The sequence below is a fragment of the Dicentrarchus labrax genome, unplaced genomic scaffold, assembly GCF_905237075.1.
Source record: "Dicentrarchus labrax unplaced genomic scaffold, dlabrax2021, whole genome shotgun sequence".
NCBI lineage: Eukaryota > Metazoa > Chordata > Actinopteri > Moronidae > Dicentrarchus > Dicentrarchus labrax.
Genome location: NW_026136721.1, coordinates 12,463,475 through 12,485,061, shown reverse-complemented (window position 1 = coordinate 12,485,061; position 21,587 = coordinate 12,463,475). Strand labels below are relative to the sequence as shown.

Here is a 21,587-nt window from a genome sequence, read left to right as displayed (position 1 = left end):
TTGGATACTGTTCAGTACGCATGTGTAATAATAACAATATTGCATGGTCTATTTCTTAACATTGCATAAGGAATAGAGAGGGAGATGGACTTGCGATGCAGTAGAAAGAAGAAGGAACATAAGAGGCCTCAGGGTAACAACCACCTAATTGAATTGCATTTTACTTTGCTACTTTCCACAAAAACTAAAAGGATTGGAGGTTGAGTAAAATATGAGAGATAAAAAAATGAATAAAAACAGTTTTACGTGAATGGTGCAAAGGCCATTTCAGAGCACTCTCTGTAAGTAAGTACACAAAAGATATTTCTGAGTTATCTACAGAGCATGGTCTCTTATACCTCTTGAACTCAAACTGACAATAAAGTTAAAAAAATATGTCCCAAAAATAAAATCTGACATTTCAAACATTTATTTTGAAAGACATTTCAACTCCAGCATTTGACTTCATCACCCCAATTTAACTTCAGATAGACAGTGAATCAGACATATAAAAAATCCCCTAGGTGAATCTCCTGACTGCCTATTCATGAGGAAATGTCAGACATCTGTAAGGATTCTAAAATAAAATAATCCCATTAGCTGAGTAAACAGTCAAATCATTTTACCTCGATATGCCTTTTTCCAAAGGCACCTAAAGTTTGATCTCAAATTGGTTTGCAATGACAACACAATCACATTCTCCTTTTACTTTTTGCTTCTCTTCATTAACTTCTCCAGTGAATCATAATGACGAACACTAAAAATACAGCTTTCCATAACTTTGCTTCCTCCGCTTTTATATTTGTTTCAGTGGCCATGTGGCTTTAGGGCATTTCACTGCAAGAGAAACAGACAGAACAAAATTGGAAAACTATGTATTTCTGTGTTTGTGCCAGTGTCCATCTGCATTACTGTGTTGTGTCTCTACGTTTCTATCACCCATCATCCTAACAGGCAGTCACGGGTCAGACTTTTCTGTAAGGGGTGTAATGGTACGTGCATTTGTCCCTTACTGCTCAAAACAGTACATTGGATTTAAACATCAATTGATTTAGCATGGTCTATGACCCATTAAAGCTCCACAAACAAACTTTTTTTTAAATTATAAACAATGTATATGATGACTTCTTGTAGTGCGAATTAATGGTGATGAATCCACAGAGAATTATAGCTCATCTCTGCTCTGCAAAACTTGCTTTAGATTCTGCTTAAGCTCCTTTTCAAAATATTCTCAAATAAACCAAACTGGTGCTACCTTCCCAGCACCAAACAACATACATACACAACTAGCAACTGAAGGGTGAATATAATGGAGCATCTAGTGAGCTAAAGAGCCAGGTATTATAGTAGTTAGTTAGTAATTTTATAAAAGGTAATTAGGTTAGAGCTCTTAATTAACCAATGTAAGAGCTCCACCAACAAAGCTTTGGCAGCATATCAGTTGTTGACTGCAAAAGCAAAAAGCAAGACGGAACTCTATTCCTGTATATCACCAGCTTAGGAGGCTAAATATACAGTGACATTACAGACTATGCATGTTCAAGTTGTTCAACTAGTGGTGAACATAGGTAATCCATTATTCGGACAGATGATCATGCAGTTATCATAGAACTAGATCACGAGATTGTGATGTTCATGGCAACTTTGGCAATCTGATGCCTTCCTTTCGGCACACAGCCCCGCTTGCCTGTCTGTGACACAGCAGCTATCCGTGTTGATAGGCTATTACTCGTGACATGTAACCAACCGCACAGTGCTGTGGGCATGACACTGAGCGAGACTAGAGCGGTGACTAGCGACAGAGAGAGTATATGCAACGGTCCCCATCAAACTAGAATGATGAGAAACGTGTTACCTGTGCACTTCCTGGCACTGTCACAGTGCCAGTTGTTCCTTACCTAACCCATATTTTTTGCTGATCTGAAAAATGATCCCATCAATGATTCAAAACCGTGATATGATCTGAACCATCAGTTTTGTGATCCATTGCACCCCAACATTCAACCCAAGTCAGATAAAACTGCTGTATGTCAGGAAACGGATGAATCAAACACGCAGACTCATTTGCGATTGTACCACAGGGGTGTCCTACTGGAGGTCTTCTCCCCACAGTGTTCAAGCACTCATTAAAACAATGACCAACATCAGGAGTGCTGTGTGCAACTTAGTGTGACTCAGAGAGTGTGGCATTTAAGAATAATATGCTCTGCATGAGTGCATGAGCCTGTGCACATAGCTCTGTATTCAAATTGGACCAACAGAGACATATTGCGCTTGTTTTCTTTTAGATTACTTACTGACCATGTCCAGATGTTTGAGTACCTTTATCTTAATGGCATGAATATCCCTTGAGACACTGTTCAGTGTTCATTTTTTTCAAAGAAAAGAAATCTAATATTTTGTTTCCCCCGCTGTACCAACAACATACTGACTCGTGACCTCATAACCACAAACCAACAATTGTGTACCCTCATAAAGCTACCAATCTCTGTAAGGCCAGTCTTATACAATATCATATATGTTCAATATTATCTTCATGAACAGTAAAAAAATTAAAATCACACTCATGTTAAAAAACAATCTGAAAACAGCTCACCAGCCTTTCTTCCTGATTCCCACATTGTGTATGCTATCTGTCTGTGAAAAGGTGCAGACAGAAGTTGCCCTAGGAAATTGACGTAATCACACACAAATGGTGCATAGCTGTGTCCAATTTCACACGCTTTGTTGCTGCTTACGGCTACGCTGCTCTGACCTCTAACCTCTTCAGCAACAAGACACTGGTTGTTGTGGTACGATGCTATGGCAACAACGCTCCAACCAAATCAAAAGCAGATACTGTCTTTTAACAAATCATGAGCAATGAAATTCAGGTTTATGAGAAGGACAAATTAGCTATTTACAAGGAAATCACGGTTATTAATTGTAGATTGCACAATACTGATACTCATGCATCTGGATTGTGCCATCTCGTAAATTTAATGGATTCAAATCATTAGACTGAAAAAACACCAATAAAGCTTCAATCAAAGCTTCAAAAGATTTTAACTCAAACTTTCCAAAAGCAAGCCAGAGAGGATATGAGAAGGGTGTGTGAAAGCAGACGGAGGGAAAAGCCCTACAACCTTTTTATTTTATCCTTCCTTCTCTTTACAGCTCTGTGCACAAGAAAGAAAAAAGAAAATCACAACAAATAAAGGGAAAGCAGAACGAGGGGTAAACAAACTGAGCACTGGTGAAACTGCCACTTGTTAACAGAGCTTAAGCTGGCAAATTAGTTTTGGGGTCAGACCCTGACTCTGTTCCTTTGTCTGCTATGACACCAGTTCGTCATGCCTCTGCAGAGAAAATCAAATAAAACAATAGTAGCGTAACAGGAAAGATCAGTCAGTGTTTTAGTAAATCCTCGTGATGGCCATTGTAGGAGTCATGGATGGGTAGCCATGAGAGTGTTTAGTAAAGGAAGTGACTCAGAGAGATGTCCAACTGTGTGCTGCTCACACAAGGTCTTAGTTATCACACTTAGTTAGACAGTACAAAAACACTATAGAAAGGAAGTTTCATCTTCAAGGAAAAAATGGACACAATAATAGTTTCTAAGCCTTTGGATGTTCCAGTTCATACTGGTGCTTTTTTTAATCATCATTGCTAGAAATTATTAGGTGTGGTTTTTTTTTTTATGGAAAAAGAATGGGCAGCATATTTATGCAATACTGGTAGAATTAGTAAATGGTAACTTATCATCATTTAGTGGATAACAACTAATCATTTACTGATCACTTCGTCAACTAGTCATTACTCTGCTGTGTAGCCATTCATTGTACTCTGAGGAGTTGCCAGCTGCAGATTAAACCGTTTCAACTTTCACTTTGGGATAATTCATGTTCACAGTACTGTTGTGGCTGCCTGGCTAAATAGGAATGCCTGTTCAATTCTTAAATCAAGCTTAGCCGCAAGACTGCATTTGCCCTTTCTAGTGTCCTCTCTCTAAAACACACACACACACACACACACACACACACACACACACACACACACACACCTCATTCAGTTACTCATGCACCCCTTAACCTACCGCCCCCACACACACATACACACAGTCTACTGTTCCTCTGCCCTTACTTTGTGCACGTCCAGTGGCAGGCCCGAGTCTGTAATTGCTGCCTCTGTGGCATGGACAGACAGGCGGACTGGGGATTGGAGATGACACGCACCCATTATTAGTGGACCAAGTGCTGTTTTTGCAATTACCAAGGGTTTGGCTGAGCACACTGAATCAGACTCTGGGATTCTCTATTCAGGAGCCATTTCAACTCCAACTGGCTGCACAGCTTCTGTTGGCCCCAGCCTAAACACTGCTGGGCTGGGCCTCTCTGTGAACCTGAACATCAGTTCTAAAGGGGGGTTGCAAAGAATAAAGTTAATTAGGTCTTCACTTTTTAAAGTATCTGAATGAGGTGTCCTACTGAAATGTTTTTGTTTTGCAGAGGCAGCCCCAAGATGGCCGAGGCAGGAAGAGCAAAGTGGTGAAAAAGCCTGGCTGGCGGTTAGCTACTGCATCAAAAGTCTAAAAATCTGCCAACCAGTACAGTATAAAGCTCACTAAGCTTACTTCACCTAAAGAAATGTAAGTGTTAAAACAGCTGTTTGTGGTTTTTACAGGGCGCTGTGCCGCTTCAGGCAAAGACATAGTCTGCTTTCGATTTTTATGCTAGGCTATGCTAACTGTGTCCTGGCTTTATTTTCATATTATCTGCCTAAATGTCAAATTGTTCTTTTAAAGTATATAAATGTTCCCACCCCTACACTCTTTCAGATGATCTGATCAGAAAAATAGCTGCAGATTGCCTGCCTGGTAGTACTCTACGTACATATCTACTACACTTTGCAGCACTTTCTTCTTTTTCTTTCAGAGCAATGGCCTTGATTTCTGAATGCACTAAATGGTTGACAAAAGTCAGGATTGCAAGCGTTATCTGTAAATAAACTTAAAGGTGTGTAGGAGTTAATGGCATCTAGCAGTAAAGTTGCAGACTGCAACCAACTGAACACTGCTGGCATCTGTATTTGCAAAAAACACGAAAGGCCCCATCTACAGCCAGTGCTTGGTCTGTCCGTTCTGGGCTACTGTAGAAACATGGCAGTTCAACATGGCAGACTCCATGGAAGGCGACCCACGGCATCAAAACGGCTCATTCTAAGGTAACAAGAACAGAACGATTCCTATATTCAGGTGATATCAGTAATGAAAACATATCTATTAAATATTACATTGCATTTCTGCCAATAGATCCTCCTCAATGTTACTCACGGGCCATTAAAAGAAAATTTCTTTATTCAATGTTATAAAAAAAAAAAAAGCCACAGTACAGGACAGAATGCAAGCCTATCAGTCAAAAAGTAACTGAACAATCAGCACACATACGGTGCAGCTGTGTATTCTCAGGTAGAGGAGTTCCCAGGAAGTCTAGACATACATATTAGTTCTGCCCAGCAGGTTAGTAAGAGAGGGGGGCTGACTCGGAGCCAGCTAGCCGCTCAGGCATGAGGAGGGTTTGAACCTAGCTGAGTCTATACGGCCCGGTGCTGGGGCTGAGGTTGTGGTTGTGGTTGTTGTGCCGGCAGCCAGTGGCTGCTGCGTACCTGCAATCTCCCTGATGATAATGCAACATGGCAGCCCCGAGGGCAGAGCCCATACAACTTTCTCAGCCCTCTCTGAGTAATTGGTGACCCCTGAACCTGCCCTTCGTAGAAAGGGAGGGAGGGGAGGGGAAGGGGGAGACAAGGGGAAGAGGGGGAGACAGGACAAGGGATAGTCAACAGAGACACTGGAAAAGGGGAGACAGGGTCATAAGGAGGAAAAGAAGACAGAAGGCAGGAGAAAGAAAAATCAAGGAGACGCGAGCTGGGAGGAAAAGGTTAATCTCTTTTATCGTGGATAGTTTGAAAGTTCAAAAGAGACAGAAAAAGTCTGCAGCCCAGTTGTGTCCATCACACATTGGGGGCAAATGGGGAGACCCTTCAATTCCATTCTGTCCTCTAACTACAAATTCTCTCAGACCATTCTAAACTATGTTTGAGAAATTGTATGCATCTACCATTTATCATTACAATAAAAAAAACAAGGAAATTTGACATGAGATGAAAAAAAACAGTAAAGCAACTCTTTCTCCTGAAGAATATATCTGTACTCACAAATACAATACAAAATGGTTTCACAAGACACTTTTTTGGAAGAAACATACTTGCTACCTCAATTATTTCATAAGGTGGTGGTCAGGATGGATGCTGGGTGCCCAGAACACAGGATTTTGACACCAGAGACAGGAATTTGCGTTCTGAGTCTCACATGTGTTTTGTGGTTTTGGGTAAATAACCACAAAAAAGTAAATACCTCTGCTCTTGTGCTTAAAGTAAACATTGAATTGGAGAAATTGAGTATTTAACCAAGTTTCCCTGTCCTCAACCAAGTGCTTTGAGTCATCCAATGCTGCAATCATACTGGAGATACCCTAATTATCAGTTTCAAAGGTTCGGCATATTCACTTTTGAGCTTAAAAACACTTAATTTATATAGTGTGATATTGTCAATGCATAGTATTTTTAACCCTCACACAACCAGCATTGTAATCATACAACTGTCTTGAGTGGTCCGCTGATATCAACTCTCACAAGTCAAGTAAGGCCTCTATCTGATATAATGTGAAAACATTATCATAAAAATGTAAATAATGCTTTAGGTTGCAGGTAAGTTCATCAAAGTAATTTAATCATTATGTTGATTAAAAAAACTGTCAAGTTTCTTTCAAAAAATTGATTTTTTTAATTTGCACTTGTATATTAGTAGAATATAAATGCAATTTTTAGGAGACTGGGTTAGATAAAAAGTAGTTACTGGTAAAACAAAGGCCAGTGCTCAGCTGAAAGTTATGGACAGGCAGCAGCAACAATGCATAGTTGGATGGGCAATAAAAAGATTAATTAGATCAACTGCACACCAAATAGTCCATGATATGTGAGGACCATTATGGGGCTGTCACTTCAAAACACTGACCTGCTCTTTATAAGCAACAATTAACACACCACCACAGATTTTAATATACAGTGCAGTCATATGTTACTAAGATACTCTGTGTCCTAAGAGCTTTTTATAAAGCCATCTATTCTTTACCCTACATTGTCCATTTTCCCCAACCTCTATCTTTATCTTTGGGCAGTACATATTAGTCTGTTCCACTGCATTCATCGCTCCGGCCCTGTCTGTGTGGGTTTTTCTATGGAGTATGAATCCATTTGTCTCCACTGACGGAAAATAATTGCAAAGCAAACAAATCATCTCTGCCACATTGAGCAGGCCTCTACTCCTGGGGCATAGCAGCTAGATAGCTACAGGAATGAAAGACAGACCGACACAGAGGAACAGAGAGAGAAAAGAGGGAGAGGAAAATAGAAAGATGGAGGAAGTTCAGAGCAAAGTGGTTTGGCATTTGCATTATATGTACAGAGTGTTAAAATGGGTTATGTTAGCGAAAGTGATGCAGTCTGATTGAAACTGACTACTTTGGGGAGGCCAGAGAGAGAGCAAGGGGGGAGAGAGAGAGAGAGAGAGAGAGAGAGAAAGAAAGAGAGAGAGAGAGAGAGGCCTCAGTAGAAGTCTGCCAGATGGAAACTCACTCCAAGAACATAAGGAGGAGACATCTGGGAACACACTGCCTTGGAAAGAAGATAATTATAGCATGATTCAAAAATGGCCTTTTGAAAAAGAAAGCCTATGAAAGCATCATAACTGTTCATGTTGTTTTAATATTAGCAAAAGGGTTCATTGATGAGGCAAGAAGAAATAGATTTTGCTTTATGAGAAAATATAGTTTCAACATGAAGTTACATTTTATTTATTTGGGGAATGTCATTCAGCTCAGTCATGTGAATCTCTCTCCATTCATACTGTAGATTCTGCTTGCGTGAAGGCTACAGTCAAGAGCAAGCTCCCACACAATAGATGTTCTTGGGAAACAAATGATGTTCTGTTGCTTACAAGATGAGGGGAAAAGGTTCTCACATCAAAGTGATGTTCAGTAACTTTTAGTTTAAACTTATTAGATCAACATTTTTCGCTTAATTACTGAGACAAAGTTTAACTGTATGGAGGATGTTTAACAACCTTTCAGTGTTTTACTACATTTTCCTAGACGACTAGTAGTCGTTAGTTAAAGCCATTAGTCGGCTGGTCGCCGACTTTTGCACTAAGTCTGCTAAGCCTGGCTCCATTGCCTGTCTCTGGCTATGGTGCTCAGTTTGGCCCCGCTTCCCGGCAGTCGTAAGCTCCTGTGCTATAGTGTAAACGAACCTCCCTGGTACTTGGAGTCCACAGTCCAGATACACTCATAGGACCGCTAACTAGCTAGCTGCAGTAGCTAGTAAGGTTAACACGTGCAGTAGTGCTGTGTTAAAAGAGAAATGGTCCATGGTGCAACAATCTCCTGATACTTTCATCCGGATCACAAGGTGCAGCTCCTGTTTACGCTGTTTTTGTTTCTGTGAATATCCAACTAATGAAAAGAGCATTGACTGACAGTTTACTCGACTATTAGGGGACAACCTACTTGCAACAATTAGAAGTTGCGGCTGTCTGTTCTACAGCAGGTTTTAATAACATCATTAAGACAAACAGAGACTATACAAAACAATGCAAGACAAGATGTCTTACAACAAGCAACAGTATCAGAGACAATTTGCAGATGGAGCTACCAGGACTTTATTTATTTGACAGCCAGCATTTAAAGTCCCAGAAAACTCAATTACACTTTTCTCATCCTTACCAGTCAAAAACTTGATCGTGATCACTTCATCAGAATTTTGTGGGTGTGTTTTGATCAAATTTGTCTGTCCACTGCCAGGCAACATCAGAAACACCCACCAACTTTCACCAGGGCTGATTTCACGTAACAAAACGTTTATTTAAATGGGAACAGTGGTGCCTCTAAGACCCTGTTGTGTACACACTGCCTTTTTAATACGGCAGGGTTTATATATACGTACGTTGCTGCTGATTGGATAACACCTCTGACACACCCACCAAACGAGCGAAAACATTGCAGATGTTGTTCAACCCACACTACTGTCAGATTGAATGTGTCCCAGATTTAGATTTAGATTTAAATGTTGCTCCATCCTTATTGGTGCAGAGAAGTACATGACATCACATTTTCCTACTCAACCCCACTCCCTTCAACCCAGTAAAGAAAGTTCAGACAAAATTTCATGTAGGATCCCATCACCCATAGGAAGTAGTTGATTGCTGTTGTCATCTAGTGAAATCCAGACAAAGCAGTTGCCCAAAGCGCACAGTTAACAAAAACTATTGTTTTAATCATTGACAATAAACATTTAGTGGACAAAGCTTCTGGGTCTGAATTGAACATGGAAGTGTCTTAAACCTGCATTATTTCTAATGGCCAGCAGGTGGGTGCAAAAAAAAGAAGAAGTCTAATAGAACTGAGCCTTATGGAAAAATGACCCTACTGCTCACTTGATTTATTAGCTCAGTAAACAGTTTCTTCTTCAGCCAATGAGTGTAACTCAACTCGGGCTACATCACGGACACTGGCTCTGAAAAACTACCATGGTCAATGACCATAATGCCAAACTTGAGATTTTAAAACGGTACTCCACAAACCAACGGGTGATTTCATGATAGGCTCACACTTGGTATAAACAGACTATGTGTGTAGTGGTAATCACTGTGTTGTGTGTATGTGATACCTTGTTCTGGAGTTTTTAAAGTGAACAGGAAACGCACATCCATGGCTGCATGTATGGCATATACGCATCCAGGCTTCCTCTCCCTATAACAAAAAGGTTAGAAGGTTAAAGGAAAACCTGTGCGTTTTTATCAAGTCATATATCAGAACATAAGGTTGCCACTCCAAACTCTAAATACTTCTAGCAATGTTTTCATAGTGCAACACACAGAGGCACTTATGCTACTGCTACAGACCCAAACCTAATTCAAAGGGACATTACCTTGGCTTAAGTATGAAATGGTTAACTTTTTAATCTATAACATCTATGGTTTACATCCAGATTTGTGGGATGTTAGGAACATTATGACCTCCAACATGAGACTTTTATTACCAGGAATGAAATGTCCAAGAGTTATTGGTACAGCCCACATTATTTGTGTTGGATTCAATTTAGTTCACTAATACATGATCTTATAATGAGGAGATTTCTCCACCTACAGCAGGCTTGCATTAAGCTCATTATCATCATAAAACTTAAGTATATATGACCAGTCTACATGGTCAATAACTACACAGCTTCCTTGTTAACTGCATGAATTGCATAATATAGACTAAACTATACAGGCTCCATTGAGTGCAGCTAATTATGTGATAGATTATGGATATGAATCGTGCTCTTGCTTAATACACTTAACATACATTAGTTCAAGCACAGGTCAGTGTGCAGATGCAGATGGAGTGTGAGGTTAGGAGAGGTTGCACGCGATCCAGTCCCCAGCAGATATTATTGACAGACTGCTGTGAATCCTCTGCTCCAGCTGTGACAATTGGGTAAGCTGGAGGATGCAGGTGGTGCATGTGGATTATGCTAGACAGACCTAAATAAACAGACACTACAGACTATAGTGCCACCATGGATTAATTTTATGTCTGTCATTATCATTGGTATTTATAGTACCTAATGCCTAAAGCAGCAATTCAAAGAACAATGTGACAAGAGGCTTCTCATTCAGTCTCGTAAACTGCTGCTGTTGATTCTGTGTGTCTTTTATTGCTGAATCAAGATTTATACTTATTTAAACTAATATATCCTAAAACTGAAATAAATAATTTAATAAAAAGCACAAAAAGGTGTGGCGGTATAACATTCAGATGACAGCGATTTTTGAAACATTAAAAAAAAAGGTGCTTACTTTTGTTGCTTGTCATAAAATCAACCCTAACACTTCCACACAGCACACACAGGTGTAAGTAATAAAACTGATAATGGCTGTATCCATTTAGCTGTGTAAGAAGTAGCCTATTGTGCCTCACTGATATGTCTTACTGGTATAAAATTAAATGAAATTAAGTGAGTCTTCCTTAGTTTAAATAAGTACAGCCAGACGGGGGGGGATTTTTGAGAATGAGACCAATGCCGATTTTAGAGGGGGAAAATTCACCAATTAGTGTATTTTGCACTGATGTTAGTCTGCAAACACGCTCAGAAAGCTGCTTTCTAAAATACATAACTTTATTATTCTTTATTAGAGAATATTCAGGTTAAATATACCTTAAGGTGTTAAATAATTTAACATCTACACTATCAACCCATTCTAGTTGACGTTGCAGAGAGCTGCTTCTTCTCTTTTACTCTGTGCTGCATGGCACATTATTATACATCGCAGCGCACTCTGCTGGATAAATTTAGCAGTGACATAAATAAATTACCACCAAATTACCAAGTTTTTTTTCGGCATTCCTGGCTTAAAAACAGTTTTCATATCGGATAACACACATATTGTCTCTGATATAGGTTGGGCAATAATGAGACAAGACATGCTGTGTTTGTTGTGTATGACTGACTAGCAGATATGTACAGCAATAGGAGGTTCACCAGGCCAAAATATAATAAAAGTGATGCAAAACGGGAAAACAAAACAACCCTCCATAAAACTTGATAAACATGGTGTGGTGGAGCTGGAAGGGTCCAGAGCTCCTCTGAATCTCCTCCTCTGTGGTCTGCAAAAGACCCAGAGTCCAGCTGGTTTTCATGCTAGCCAGGCAGAATACCCAGGAACTGTTTTTACACACCGACTGACAGGTGGATACAGTAAGTGGATACAGTAAGCGGTAGCACAGAGAGAGCCCACTGCTCTAAAGAACACAGGTCTGCTAACTAGCCTACCTTGGGGTTGCCTGCTGAAGAAAAGACATGAGTCACTCATTTGTATGTGAGGCTGAAAATGAACATGGCGCGTTTGGGTTTTCTCACATAAACTAGATAAATTCCGTAACTTAGCGTATTGTCCCGTTAGGATGGACGGGTACAATGTGCCGACCAGCTAGTAACATTAATTTAATTTCAATGTTTTGTCTACAGAGCCTATGAGTTAAACTACTCGACAATAAAGAACCTCAAAGAAACTGGTGCCAATCACAATAAAGCAAATGCACGTCGTACCGGGAAGGCGCAAGGATACAGCACGTGGCTGGTCAGTAGTCCTATACGTAGGCCTAATTAAAACAAAACGTGTTGTTCCGCAGAAACAGCTTCTTTAATGATGAGGAACTACTTCGACCTTCACTTGAGACCTAAGTTGTGACTGTAAAATCCACAAACTAGACCAGTTCTCACTGATGGCGTGTGTGAATCAAGACTCAATGCGTTTGTGAAGAAATACATGAATGAATGAATGAATGAATGAATGAAGAGTACAAACGCCCTTTACCATATATTACTAATTAGACTAATGTTACACATCATTGACTTTAATGAAGTTGGAATACAGTCTGTCATTGCATGTTCTAGGGCGCCCTCTTATGATTAAAGGCTACAATAACCTCTCAATATAGGTTCAACCGAAAAGCTGTAAAACAACTCACCTTAAACTCGGAAATATATTACTTAATCATTTCTAAATTTAAAAATGAAAGAAGATATGGCACAAATATTTAATATATATTTTTCATGCTTGTGAAAAACAAACAAAGCAAGAATTTCTACTGATCACAATTGGCACATTATTGCTGCTAATCCAAGCTTAAATGTGGTGCTCAATATGAGATGCTGTTACAGGTTCAGAAGATTTTGACTGTAGCACGTATGCGTCATGTAATGCGTACAGTGTGGCTAAAACATACAGGGAAATTACCTGTTCAAAGTTTTTTTTTTTTTTCATAAAAGTCAAATCTGCATGAAATTTGTACTCCACTCAATTTTTAAAAATGTGCACAAAGACATTTTATGCAGCTGCCATCACATGTTAAACTGTAATCTGTAACCACAATATTCAAATAAGTTTATACCATTATTTTTGACTGTAAAAAATCTACAAAAGTTAGACCATTGATATGCATCCGTAACTCATTCACTTCCCAGTGGTTCCATTTTTACTTAACTCTACAAGTTAAATGCAGCTGCAAAGTAATATTGGCCAAAACTCCGCTTACAGACCAGAATTTGAATTTGTTGCCCAATGGTAAAAAGTCTATTCACATCCTTCTAGGAAGCACTGAAATCTATTTAGGTACTGCTGATTTCAGTTATACAGTTCCTGCCACGTAGATGCCTCTGACGGTGCTGGGTTAGACTGGATGTGGGCCTGTCCATCACCAGTCTCCCAGTGGTATGCTGGGATCTTTATTGTCCTGTAATGCCTCTAGACATTTCGCAGCAGCCAGTGTGGAGGAGAGATGCCAGACTGGGAGAAGTAGTTCCACCACCATGGTTTCTCCTCCCGCTCTATCGCTCCCTCACCTACGTCTGGCTCAGTGTAGCGCTCAAACTGATTGTAGGGGTCGAATCGATCCCATGTGTCTACTGTAGGGAAGAGGTGGTCGTCAATATCGGGTTCCACAGGAACCTGGGGGCAGGACAAGAGAAGCGGTGAAGATGGAGAGCACCCTTAAAAGAAGCTCTCCCTTTGTACAATCTGTCTTATAATGTAAGACTATTAAGGTGGAACAAACTCCTGCTGCAAATTATTGGAGTAATGAAAATGATTAATTATATATATATTGCACAGTTGTTGGGTGTAATGGTTTGAATCTGTATGTTTGGATATATGATTGGCCATTACATGGTCCCTGACAAATAAATGTGTTAAAAACTAAAACTAATCCATGCATGGGTAGAAAGTATGATCAAAGAAGGATATTTGAATAGCATTGGTTGAACAGCATAAAGAAGACAAAGATCCAACCTTCTCCAAGACAAAGTCGACACGTCCAGCTCTGTTCATGTTGTGAGGCAGATGAACCCTCTTACTGACCCTGGAGAAACCCTTGGCTGTGGCTGTCATGATGTGAGTACCGGGGTTTAACAGCCGCCAGTAGTCTCCATCTTCAGCTGGTGGGAGGGGAAGAGAGGGAAGAGTAGAAGGAGAACAGGGTTATACAGTAAACATGTCAGAGAGGGGGTCAAATAAATGAAAGAAGGGACGTAGTAAAGGGGAGAATGTCCATATAAACAAATCTGTGAGGCCGAACTTGGCCACAGCGGTTCTTTAAGCTAAATGCTAATGCTAGCATTTCTAACACGCTCACAGTGATGATGCTAACATGCTGATGTTTAGCAGATAAAATGTTAACCATATTTACAAGTTTAAGTGTCAGCATGGTGGGCATATCATTATTTTTGCATGTATTTGGTTAAAATACCTAATGGTAGCATATCACCAGGACCTTAAGTACCCTAACCCCCTAACCCTAAAACTGGAAACATACCTTGCAACATAAGAATAACCCCAAACAGAGTACTGGACACAATAACAATTTGAACTGATGATGATGATGCTAAAGGTAAAGCTAGGGGATCAATAAAGTGATTACAATTCATCCCAAGGGGGACATGAACATTTACTAGTATGGCTAAAAATGTTTGATATCCAAGTTTAACTTTAGCAAAATATGCCTCACAGCCACACCATCACACCAACTTCCTGAGGGCTCCAATAAACAGCAACAAAAAATGAACATACTACTGTCCTACAATACTAACCGGGAAATGTGACCATGCAGGATTGTGTTTACCTGTGGTGACATCTTTCCTAATCCCCCTGACAGAGATAGTTGCACCTTTTATCCCATTTCCATCGACATCCTTAACTACTCCTTTTATCCCTCGATGGACCTGTTCAGGGACAAGGAGACACACTTTCATCGTCAATTATTTATCCTTCCATTATTATTAGAAATTTTAAAAAAATATGTACATTCTCAGGTTTCTTACAGACTCCATAAAACTGAGCAGAGCTTCCTTATTCCTCTTCCATTCTGGGTAGAGCTCGGCCTCTGAGGGGAATTTGTCACAGCCGAGCTCCACCGTGATCTCCAGACAATTAGTGTGCAAGTAGTTGAAGTCTGACATACCTGCAATGAAGACATGTACACAATGAGTCCCTCACAAGAAATATGTATAGGTATGGAAAAAATATAATGTAGAAATGGCTCTCTCTGTAGTGAGGAAAGTGTTGTATCTCACCACCAGCAAAACTGTACCACAATGCCCCATTGATGATGCCCCTAGTTCGGTAAAAGGAGGCTCCACACCTCTCTGTGTCATTGTTTGACATGGTAGTGTGGGCGTCTGCGTAGGTACGAGCCAGCTGCTTTAAGACCTGAGGACGGAGAGATTATTAAGTGTATGGTGAGGGAGGGAGGAGGACAATACAGCTGCACATTTTCCAGCAACCATTAATATGACTGTTCAGCAATTCAGACATCTTTCCTCCCTCCATACCTGCTCATCTGGAGTGGGTGAGAACATCCTCTCTTCTTGTGGGTGTCTAGAGAAGTCGAAGGGATAGGAGATGACAAGCTCCCCTCCGTGGAGGCTGGCAGACTGAACAAAGGGCAGTGACCTGATCCACTTCATCACTGCATAGGTCTCTGGTGCCACCTACAGCCCAAAGGTAGGATTGTATTGTTTTGGGATTTAAAGCTGAAATGCTGTCTCTAATAAGGATAATTGTCCATAAATATGATTAATAAAAACTATCCCCTCACCTTGCCAAACCAGTAGGCGTCAGGGATTGGGATGTGGTCAATGCGGTAGTGCCTGCTGCGCCGGTTCCGGTAGAAAACGGAGGTGAGGTCCGGAAAATTGCGGTTGAGGTCAATATTCTGGGCGTTGGTCCGTCCATTGGTCCATCCATTCAACAAGTGACCCTGAAAAATGTAGGTTCAAACAGCTCGGAGTATCAAAAAGTGTATCATCATTCATGTTGATGACAACGATGATAAAGGGGATGATGTGTAGACATTAGTAGGAGCAGTGATAATGGGAAGAAAATATTTGGCAAATTTGATGAATATTAGTCAAGTACAAGTACAAGAAGGAACATGTTAGACTACCTAGGTTTATTCTGTTGTTAACATGTAGACAAGACCATGTATCCGTTATGAGAAGCAAATTATAAGAGTAAACCGTTGTTCATTAACATTAGAGGGGAGCAGCAAATACATATAATTTATTATCTATCTATCCATCCAAATAATCACAAAGGGATTTTTGGATTATGCAAACTGTTGCATATTATAGACCAATATGTATATGTTGCCATATACAGTACAAATACAGGAACAGTTTGAGATTTAAATTTGCTCTTTGATGAACTAAGTATAATTGGAAAAATACTATAATACATGCAGTATGCATAATATGAATAAATGAAAAGCAGTTTGGTCTACATAATAAGTTCTAAATGTGATAATAAAAGGGTACAATATGCTGCACACTTTATTTAAAGGACCAGTGCATAAGATTTAGTGTCATGAAGTTGCAGACTGCAACCATTTGAATAGAGTGTGTAGGAGAAACAACAGTTAAAAGCCAAAGGCCCTATCTAGAGTCAGTGTTTGGTTTGCACATTCTCCGAAGACGAGGACCCACTCCCCGTGTACATAAAAATGGCTCATTCAGAGGTAACAAAAACACAACAATTCTTATTTTCAGATGATTATACACTAATGAAAGCAGACCTATGAATATGATATTCCATTTCTGCCAAAAGATCCTCCTAAATGTTACACACTGGAACTTTAATGTTTCAACCATGTATGTATTTTGAACCACTAAGACTGGTGCAATCAGTCTGTATATAAAATGTCTCTCTCTGAGTAGTTTTATATAGCCTAGTATATATAGTATAGTAGATATTAGGCTACAGAGTACATTTTACATGGCCTATTTCATACACAGGCAATGATGATCTGCATAGTGGACACCCCAATGGAACCTGTACGACATACACATAATCAGCCTACAGCATTCATGCATGCAGTGTTTGTTAGAGGCACAGTGACACAGCCTGAGATATTAGTGAATTAATAGTCAGTGTCAGTGTTGTTATACTGGGCATTAAAAGGCAGGCAAAGGGATGACAATGTAGAAGTCTATAATAGCTAAACATGACAGTAAAGTGATGATTAGTGTTGAATTGCCTGGTTAGTAGAAAATAGGTAACAGGTAGAAGGTGGAAGGCTTGAGTACTCTAATTTCTTACATCTAATTTAGCAACTGAACCAGGACTGAGACATAACAGTAATTTAATCTACCAGCAGCTTTCCAAAATTACTGATTTATTACTGCTTGTCTTCTTGATTAAGTTTCTTTGTATAATAGCACAATCAGAGTAGGCCTACCCACAGTCATGATCAGTTTCTAACAACATGAAGGACATTCTTAGAGCAGAGCGAAGGCCGTTCTTTATCCTTTAGTACATTGTGGTAAAAGAGAAATGTGTTATTTTTCTTGATGTTTTAAAACTAACAAAGCCTCTATGTTCATAAAATACACAGTTACAACGTCGTCATAATGTTGCTCCATGCTGTCCCATTTCACAACCCACAAACAACGTTGTAAAAACCCTCAAACTCCCTCAACAGAGTACCTCATTCCTCCACCTCCACACCTTAAGTTAAACAGATAGTGGATTGAGAACGGATAATGGCGGTTTGTCTTTTTTTCTGTTAACAATATTTACTTCCTGGTTGCTGAGCTCCGGGTCATTGTTATCCTCTACCTCTGAGGCGGCCAGCTCATAACCATCTGGATTCATGGAGGCCAGAATATGGATGCGGGTGGTGTTTATTAGGGCCTGAATTCGTTGGTTCCCCAGATTGTACTCTGAGCACAGGTACTGGGCCAGGTAGAGTAGCAGCTGGCGGCCCAGCACCTCGTTGCCATGCATGTTTCCCACCAGCTTGATCTCTGGCTCCACTATGGTTTACAGACAGAAACAAACAGACAGACAGACAGACAGAAACAAACATGGTTTGCATCAATTGATTTTTTTTTTTGGTCACTTAGGGCACCAGAACAAGCTTAAACCACATTTTTTTACATATGCACATCCAGCAGACACAAAGCAACTTTGTGTTTGTGTCCACCTGATGAATGTAAGTCTGACATTCACTCTCCTTTTAGCCCTGTTTTGGACCTGCAACTTTACTGTTTTGGTTCACTCTCACTGTTTTCATTAGCATTGTTTCCAGCACTCAGCAAAAATACACTGATAAGCTCACTGTACACTTTAACAGTGTAGAGTATCTGCTAGATGTGCTCACTACTGTAGTTCACCATATCAACATTAAGGTGATATTACATCAGTGTTGTGTTTACAGCTTGTTTCCAGTGCCCCAAATATTGATTGATGCAGGTTTTAAAATGGGTGTTAGTAATTCTAACCGATCCAAATGCAGATCAATAATACAAATAATGAAATCACAAGGCTACACAATACTAACATGATCACAAAATGAATATACCCTACTCTTCCTTACTCACATAGCTCATGCTGTCCTGGGTTGTTCGTGAACTCAATAACCAGCAGATCCCTGCCTTCTGTGCTGCGTCCAATGCTGTAGACATTGGCGATATGGGAGCACTTGGCTGCTGTTCTCTTCAGTAAGCTGTACATCTGGGTGTTAGAGGTGTAGGTGAACTGAATGATGGTGCTGGGTTCTTCAGGAGAGAGGCTGGACATTGCTAGCTCCTGTCTGGCTGGAGGAGGGATACCAGGAATTATCGAGGGAGAGAAGGATACTGTGTTTGTTTCATGGAGAATTATTGGTCCAAACAGTACAACACAACAGTGTGACTTTTACCTCTCAGCCCTACCAGCGGGTCAAAGCAGCCCTCCTGGTCGCTGGCAAAGAAGCGGTCACAATCTAGGAAGTAGGGCCACGCCATTTCGATGGCTTCAAAGGCATGGATACAGTCTTTCCTCAGTGCCTCGCATGTGCTGCGGCAGGGTTTGATCAACTTGTCATTCTGGCAGGGCGAGGCGACTACCGAGCAGCCTAAGAGACGTATCTCAGGGGAGCACTCCCCGTTCAGCAGGCCATGGATGACGCTCAGGAGGAGGTACTCTGCCCCTGACTCTGCCTCAAAGCGATTTTGGTGGCCAAGGATGTTGGGAAACATGGTTCTGGAGGTGCAGCATTTGAACAGAAGTTGTCAAACATAATGCCCACAATCAGCTGTGAGGAACTTATGAAGAGAACTGAAATCAAAAGACTAACAGCAATGGTCTAAAATGCACAGTGTGTATGGTTTAAGTTTTAATCTGGCGTGATTGCCTCGTCCACAGTATTACCAACCTCTACAACCCACCTAGAGTATTCCATATCATTACAGTAGCCCAGGTTCAGCTCTGAGCAGGTAGCTGTGGGAGAGAGAGGGCAGAGAAAGCTGGTAACTTCATTTATAGTTTAGTCAGTAAAAAAAGATTTTCTTTGGTTGTTGTAATTTTACTGCTGGATCTAGAATAAAATTTGGACTCAAAAGTGCTTAATCGTTTTATGGCTCATGCTGAAAGATCTGTCATGTCTTTAAGAGAAGAAATATTATGATCTATTTTTTTTTAAATGCTACACCTGGTGCTTCCAAATGGAAAGTACAGTATTTTGAAACTCCATAAATCCTCCCACTAAGGATTTGAGTGCTGGAGTGCAACAGCCCACTTTTCTCTGAACGACTGGCTATCAGGAAAGGAGGCCTGTTGCATCTTGCAGTGGCGCTTGGTATTTCAAATAGTTTGGTTTTCTAGCCCTGAAGGTCAGGTCATGGCATGAAAGCTCATCCATAGTCCACTTTCTATGTAACATGCCATCTTACAGCTCTGATCCCTTTCTGTACCTGCAGTATAAAATATGGTCTCCAAAATCCATCTATAGATATGATTTAATGTATTATAATGTGATGCCCTAAATTACACAAAGTGAAATGAATTTGCCACGTACGTTTTTCTTCAAAAGCGTTGTTGCTGCATCTTCCTGTGAAAGAACACAAGCCGAGCGACACACATAAAGAAGCATTAGTGGGTAACACATAAAACGCTAGGAGGCGACATCTTCAAAAGCAAAGAGACGAGCCAAAGCAGGGACTCTGCTTTATTACTGTTTATGACAAGGCTGAAAAAAACAGCAGGTGACAATGTGTCTACAACATGAGGTCATGCTCAAATTTTCATGACAAAGAAACTTTACAGGCCTTTTACAACTATATAAGCAAGACTGAGAGAATAAAGAGGGAAAATAAGAAACCGGTAAAACTGGTTATTTCCAAGCATTATTTACAGCATTTAAATGAAAAAGCATATTCCCTGTTAATATTTAAATTAAATTAAATGTTTGTTATAAGTAAGTAGCTATCCATTTTTTGGGGGTCTTAAATCGTCCATATTTCTTATTCAAAAAGTCTCTTCTTAAAGTTTTCTACGCATCACGCATTGCAGCCTGGCTTTCATACAGTACCCATACTTCTGCGAACCATTTGTTTCGAGGTGACCTTACCTAAGAGCTCGTCTCCTGGGTGACAAGTCTGCTGCGGGGCGCACCAGCAACTTTTCGTCAAGGAAAGAAACAGCACGGAAAGTCCTAAACGCATGTTGGAGTGCAGTAAGCTGCTTGTCACAGCGTCGGTGTGTGATGTGGCAGTGTGTGTTTGAAGCTGCAACTTTTCCGTTCTCTAGGCAGGATGATAATTACCACCCACAGTACGGGAACCTCCTTCCTTTGTCTGCGCGGAGCATCCCTGACCCGAGAAAAGTACGGCGCGCCAGGATTATGGCTCACTGCTGTGCGTTACGAGCGAGCGCCGATCATATTACACTGCACAGCACTGCGTGTGTGTGTGTGTGTGTGTGTGTGTGGGGAACATGAGGAAGAAACGTGGCTTGTGGGGGTGGGAGTGAGGGAAGTTCATGCCTGTTTTTGTCTGACAGAATAGGGCTGCTGCTGAGCCCGTTCACCAGTTCAGTGTGAGAATATCTGCCATTAGTCTTTGAAACGTCTACAACCTTGAAGTTCCTCGCTGTTTCACTCTTGCAATTATCATCTATTATTAGACTATTATAGGAATTTTTCATGGGTATACAGCAGTGGTTCCCAACATAGGGGTTGGACCCCCCAGAAGGTCCCAAGATAAATCTGAGGGGTCACCAGGTGATAAAAGGTTCAGTGTGGAACATTTAAGATGATATAATGGCAGAGATTAAATATAATATTTATAGGTATGTTTAAATTCCTGATAATAATAATAAGAACTATTTTTTGTTTGTTTTTACCTTAGAAAGAGCCGTTTTTATCTACAGAGGGAGTGGATTGTCTTCTACGGAGTCCACCACGTTGAACAACCATGTGGACAAACCAAAGCTCTAGCTGGGCCTTTTGCATTTTTTTTCTCAGCCACCGTAGTTTTTCCTACATGCTTGGAAGGCTGAGCTGTATTCAAATGGTTGCAATCTGCATCTTCACTGCCAGATGCCTCTAAATCCTACACACTGGTCCTTTAAATCCTTTGCCAGAAATTGCGTTGTGACTTTTGTCTATTTTTTCTACTTGAAGAAATGTGAAATATATGAGAAATACTGGATCCTT

At 40.4% G+C, this 21,587-nt stretch overlaps 2 protein-coding genes across 3 annotated transcripts in view; one reads left to right on the top strand and one right to left on the bottom strand.

Annotated features, from left to right (window-relative positions):
* The window catches only part of LOC127354529 (neuronal acetylcholine receptor subunit beta-2-like), a 141,386-nt gene that overhangs the window by 17,612 nt on the left and 102,187 nt on the right, over nucleotides 1–21,587 (top strand). The gene's annotated exons all lie outside the window — the stretch shown is intronic.
* Nucleotides 12,458–20,814, bottom strand: cpz (carboxypeptidase Z). 2 transcript variants are annotated; one of them, XM_051384483.1, is made up of 13 exons: nucleotides 20,502–20,814; nucleotides 19,950–19,982; nucleotides 19,321–19,372; nucleotides 18,813–19,135; nucleotides 18,493–18,708; nucleotides 17,729–17,925; nucleotides 15,711–15,872; nucleotides 15,445–15,603; nucleotides 15,187–15,322; nucleotides 14,935–15,074; nucleotides 14,736–14,835; nucleotides 13,907–14,052; nucleotides 12,458–13,567 (listed from the first exon to the last, which is right to left on the bottom strand). In XM_051384483.1, the coding sequence occupies exons 1-13, from the start codon at nucleotides 20,593–20,595 to the stop codon at nucleotides 13,364–13,366; spliced, it is 1,962 nt and encodes a 653-aa protein (XP_051240443.1). In that variant the 5' UTR covers nucleotides 20,596–20,814; the 3' UTR covers nucleotides 12,458–13,363. The 2 variants fall into 2 exon arrangements, with proteins under 2 accessions (XP_051240443.1, XP_051240442.1); XM_051384482.1 differs by having other exon boundaries at nucleotides 17,690–17,925; nucleotides 20,502–20,813.

What these genes read in the sequence shown, in the direction of transcription:
- cpz (XM_051384482.1), bottom strand. Translation starts at nt 20,595, where the DNA reads ATGCGTTTAGGACTTTCCGTGCTGTTTCTTTCCTTGACGAAAAGTTGC. An exon ending in CCCGCTGGTAGGGCTGAGAG is followed by an intron (nt 18,709 to 18,812) that starts GTAAAAGTCACA and finishes TCCCTCCTCCAG; the next exon opens with CCAGACAGGAGCTAGCAATG. An exon ending in CACCCACTCCAGATGAGCAG is followed by an intron (nt 15,323 to 15,444) that starts GTATGGAGGGAG and finishes CTCCGTCCTCAG; the next exon opens with GTCTTAAAGCAGCTGGCTCG.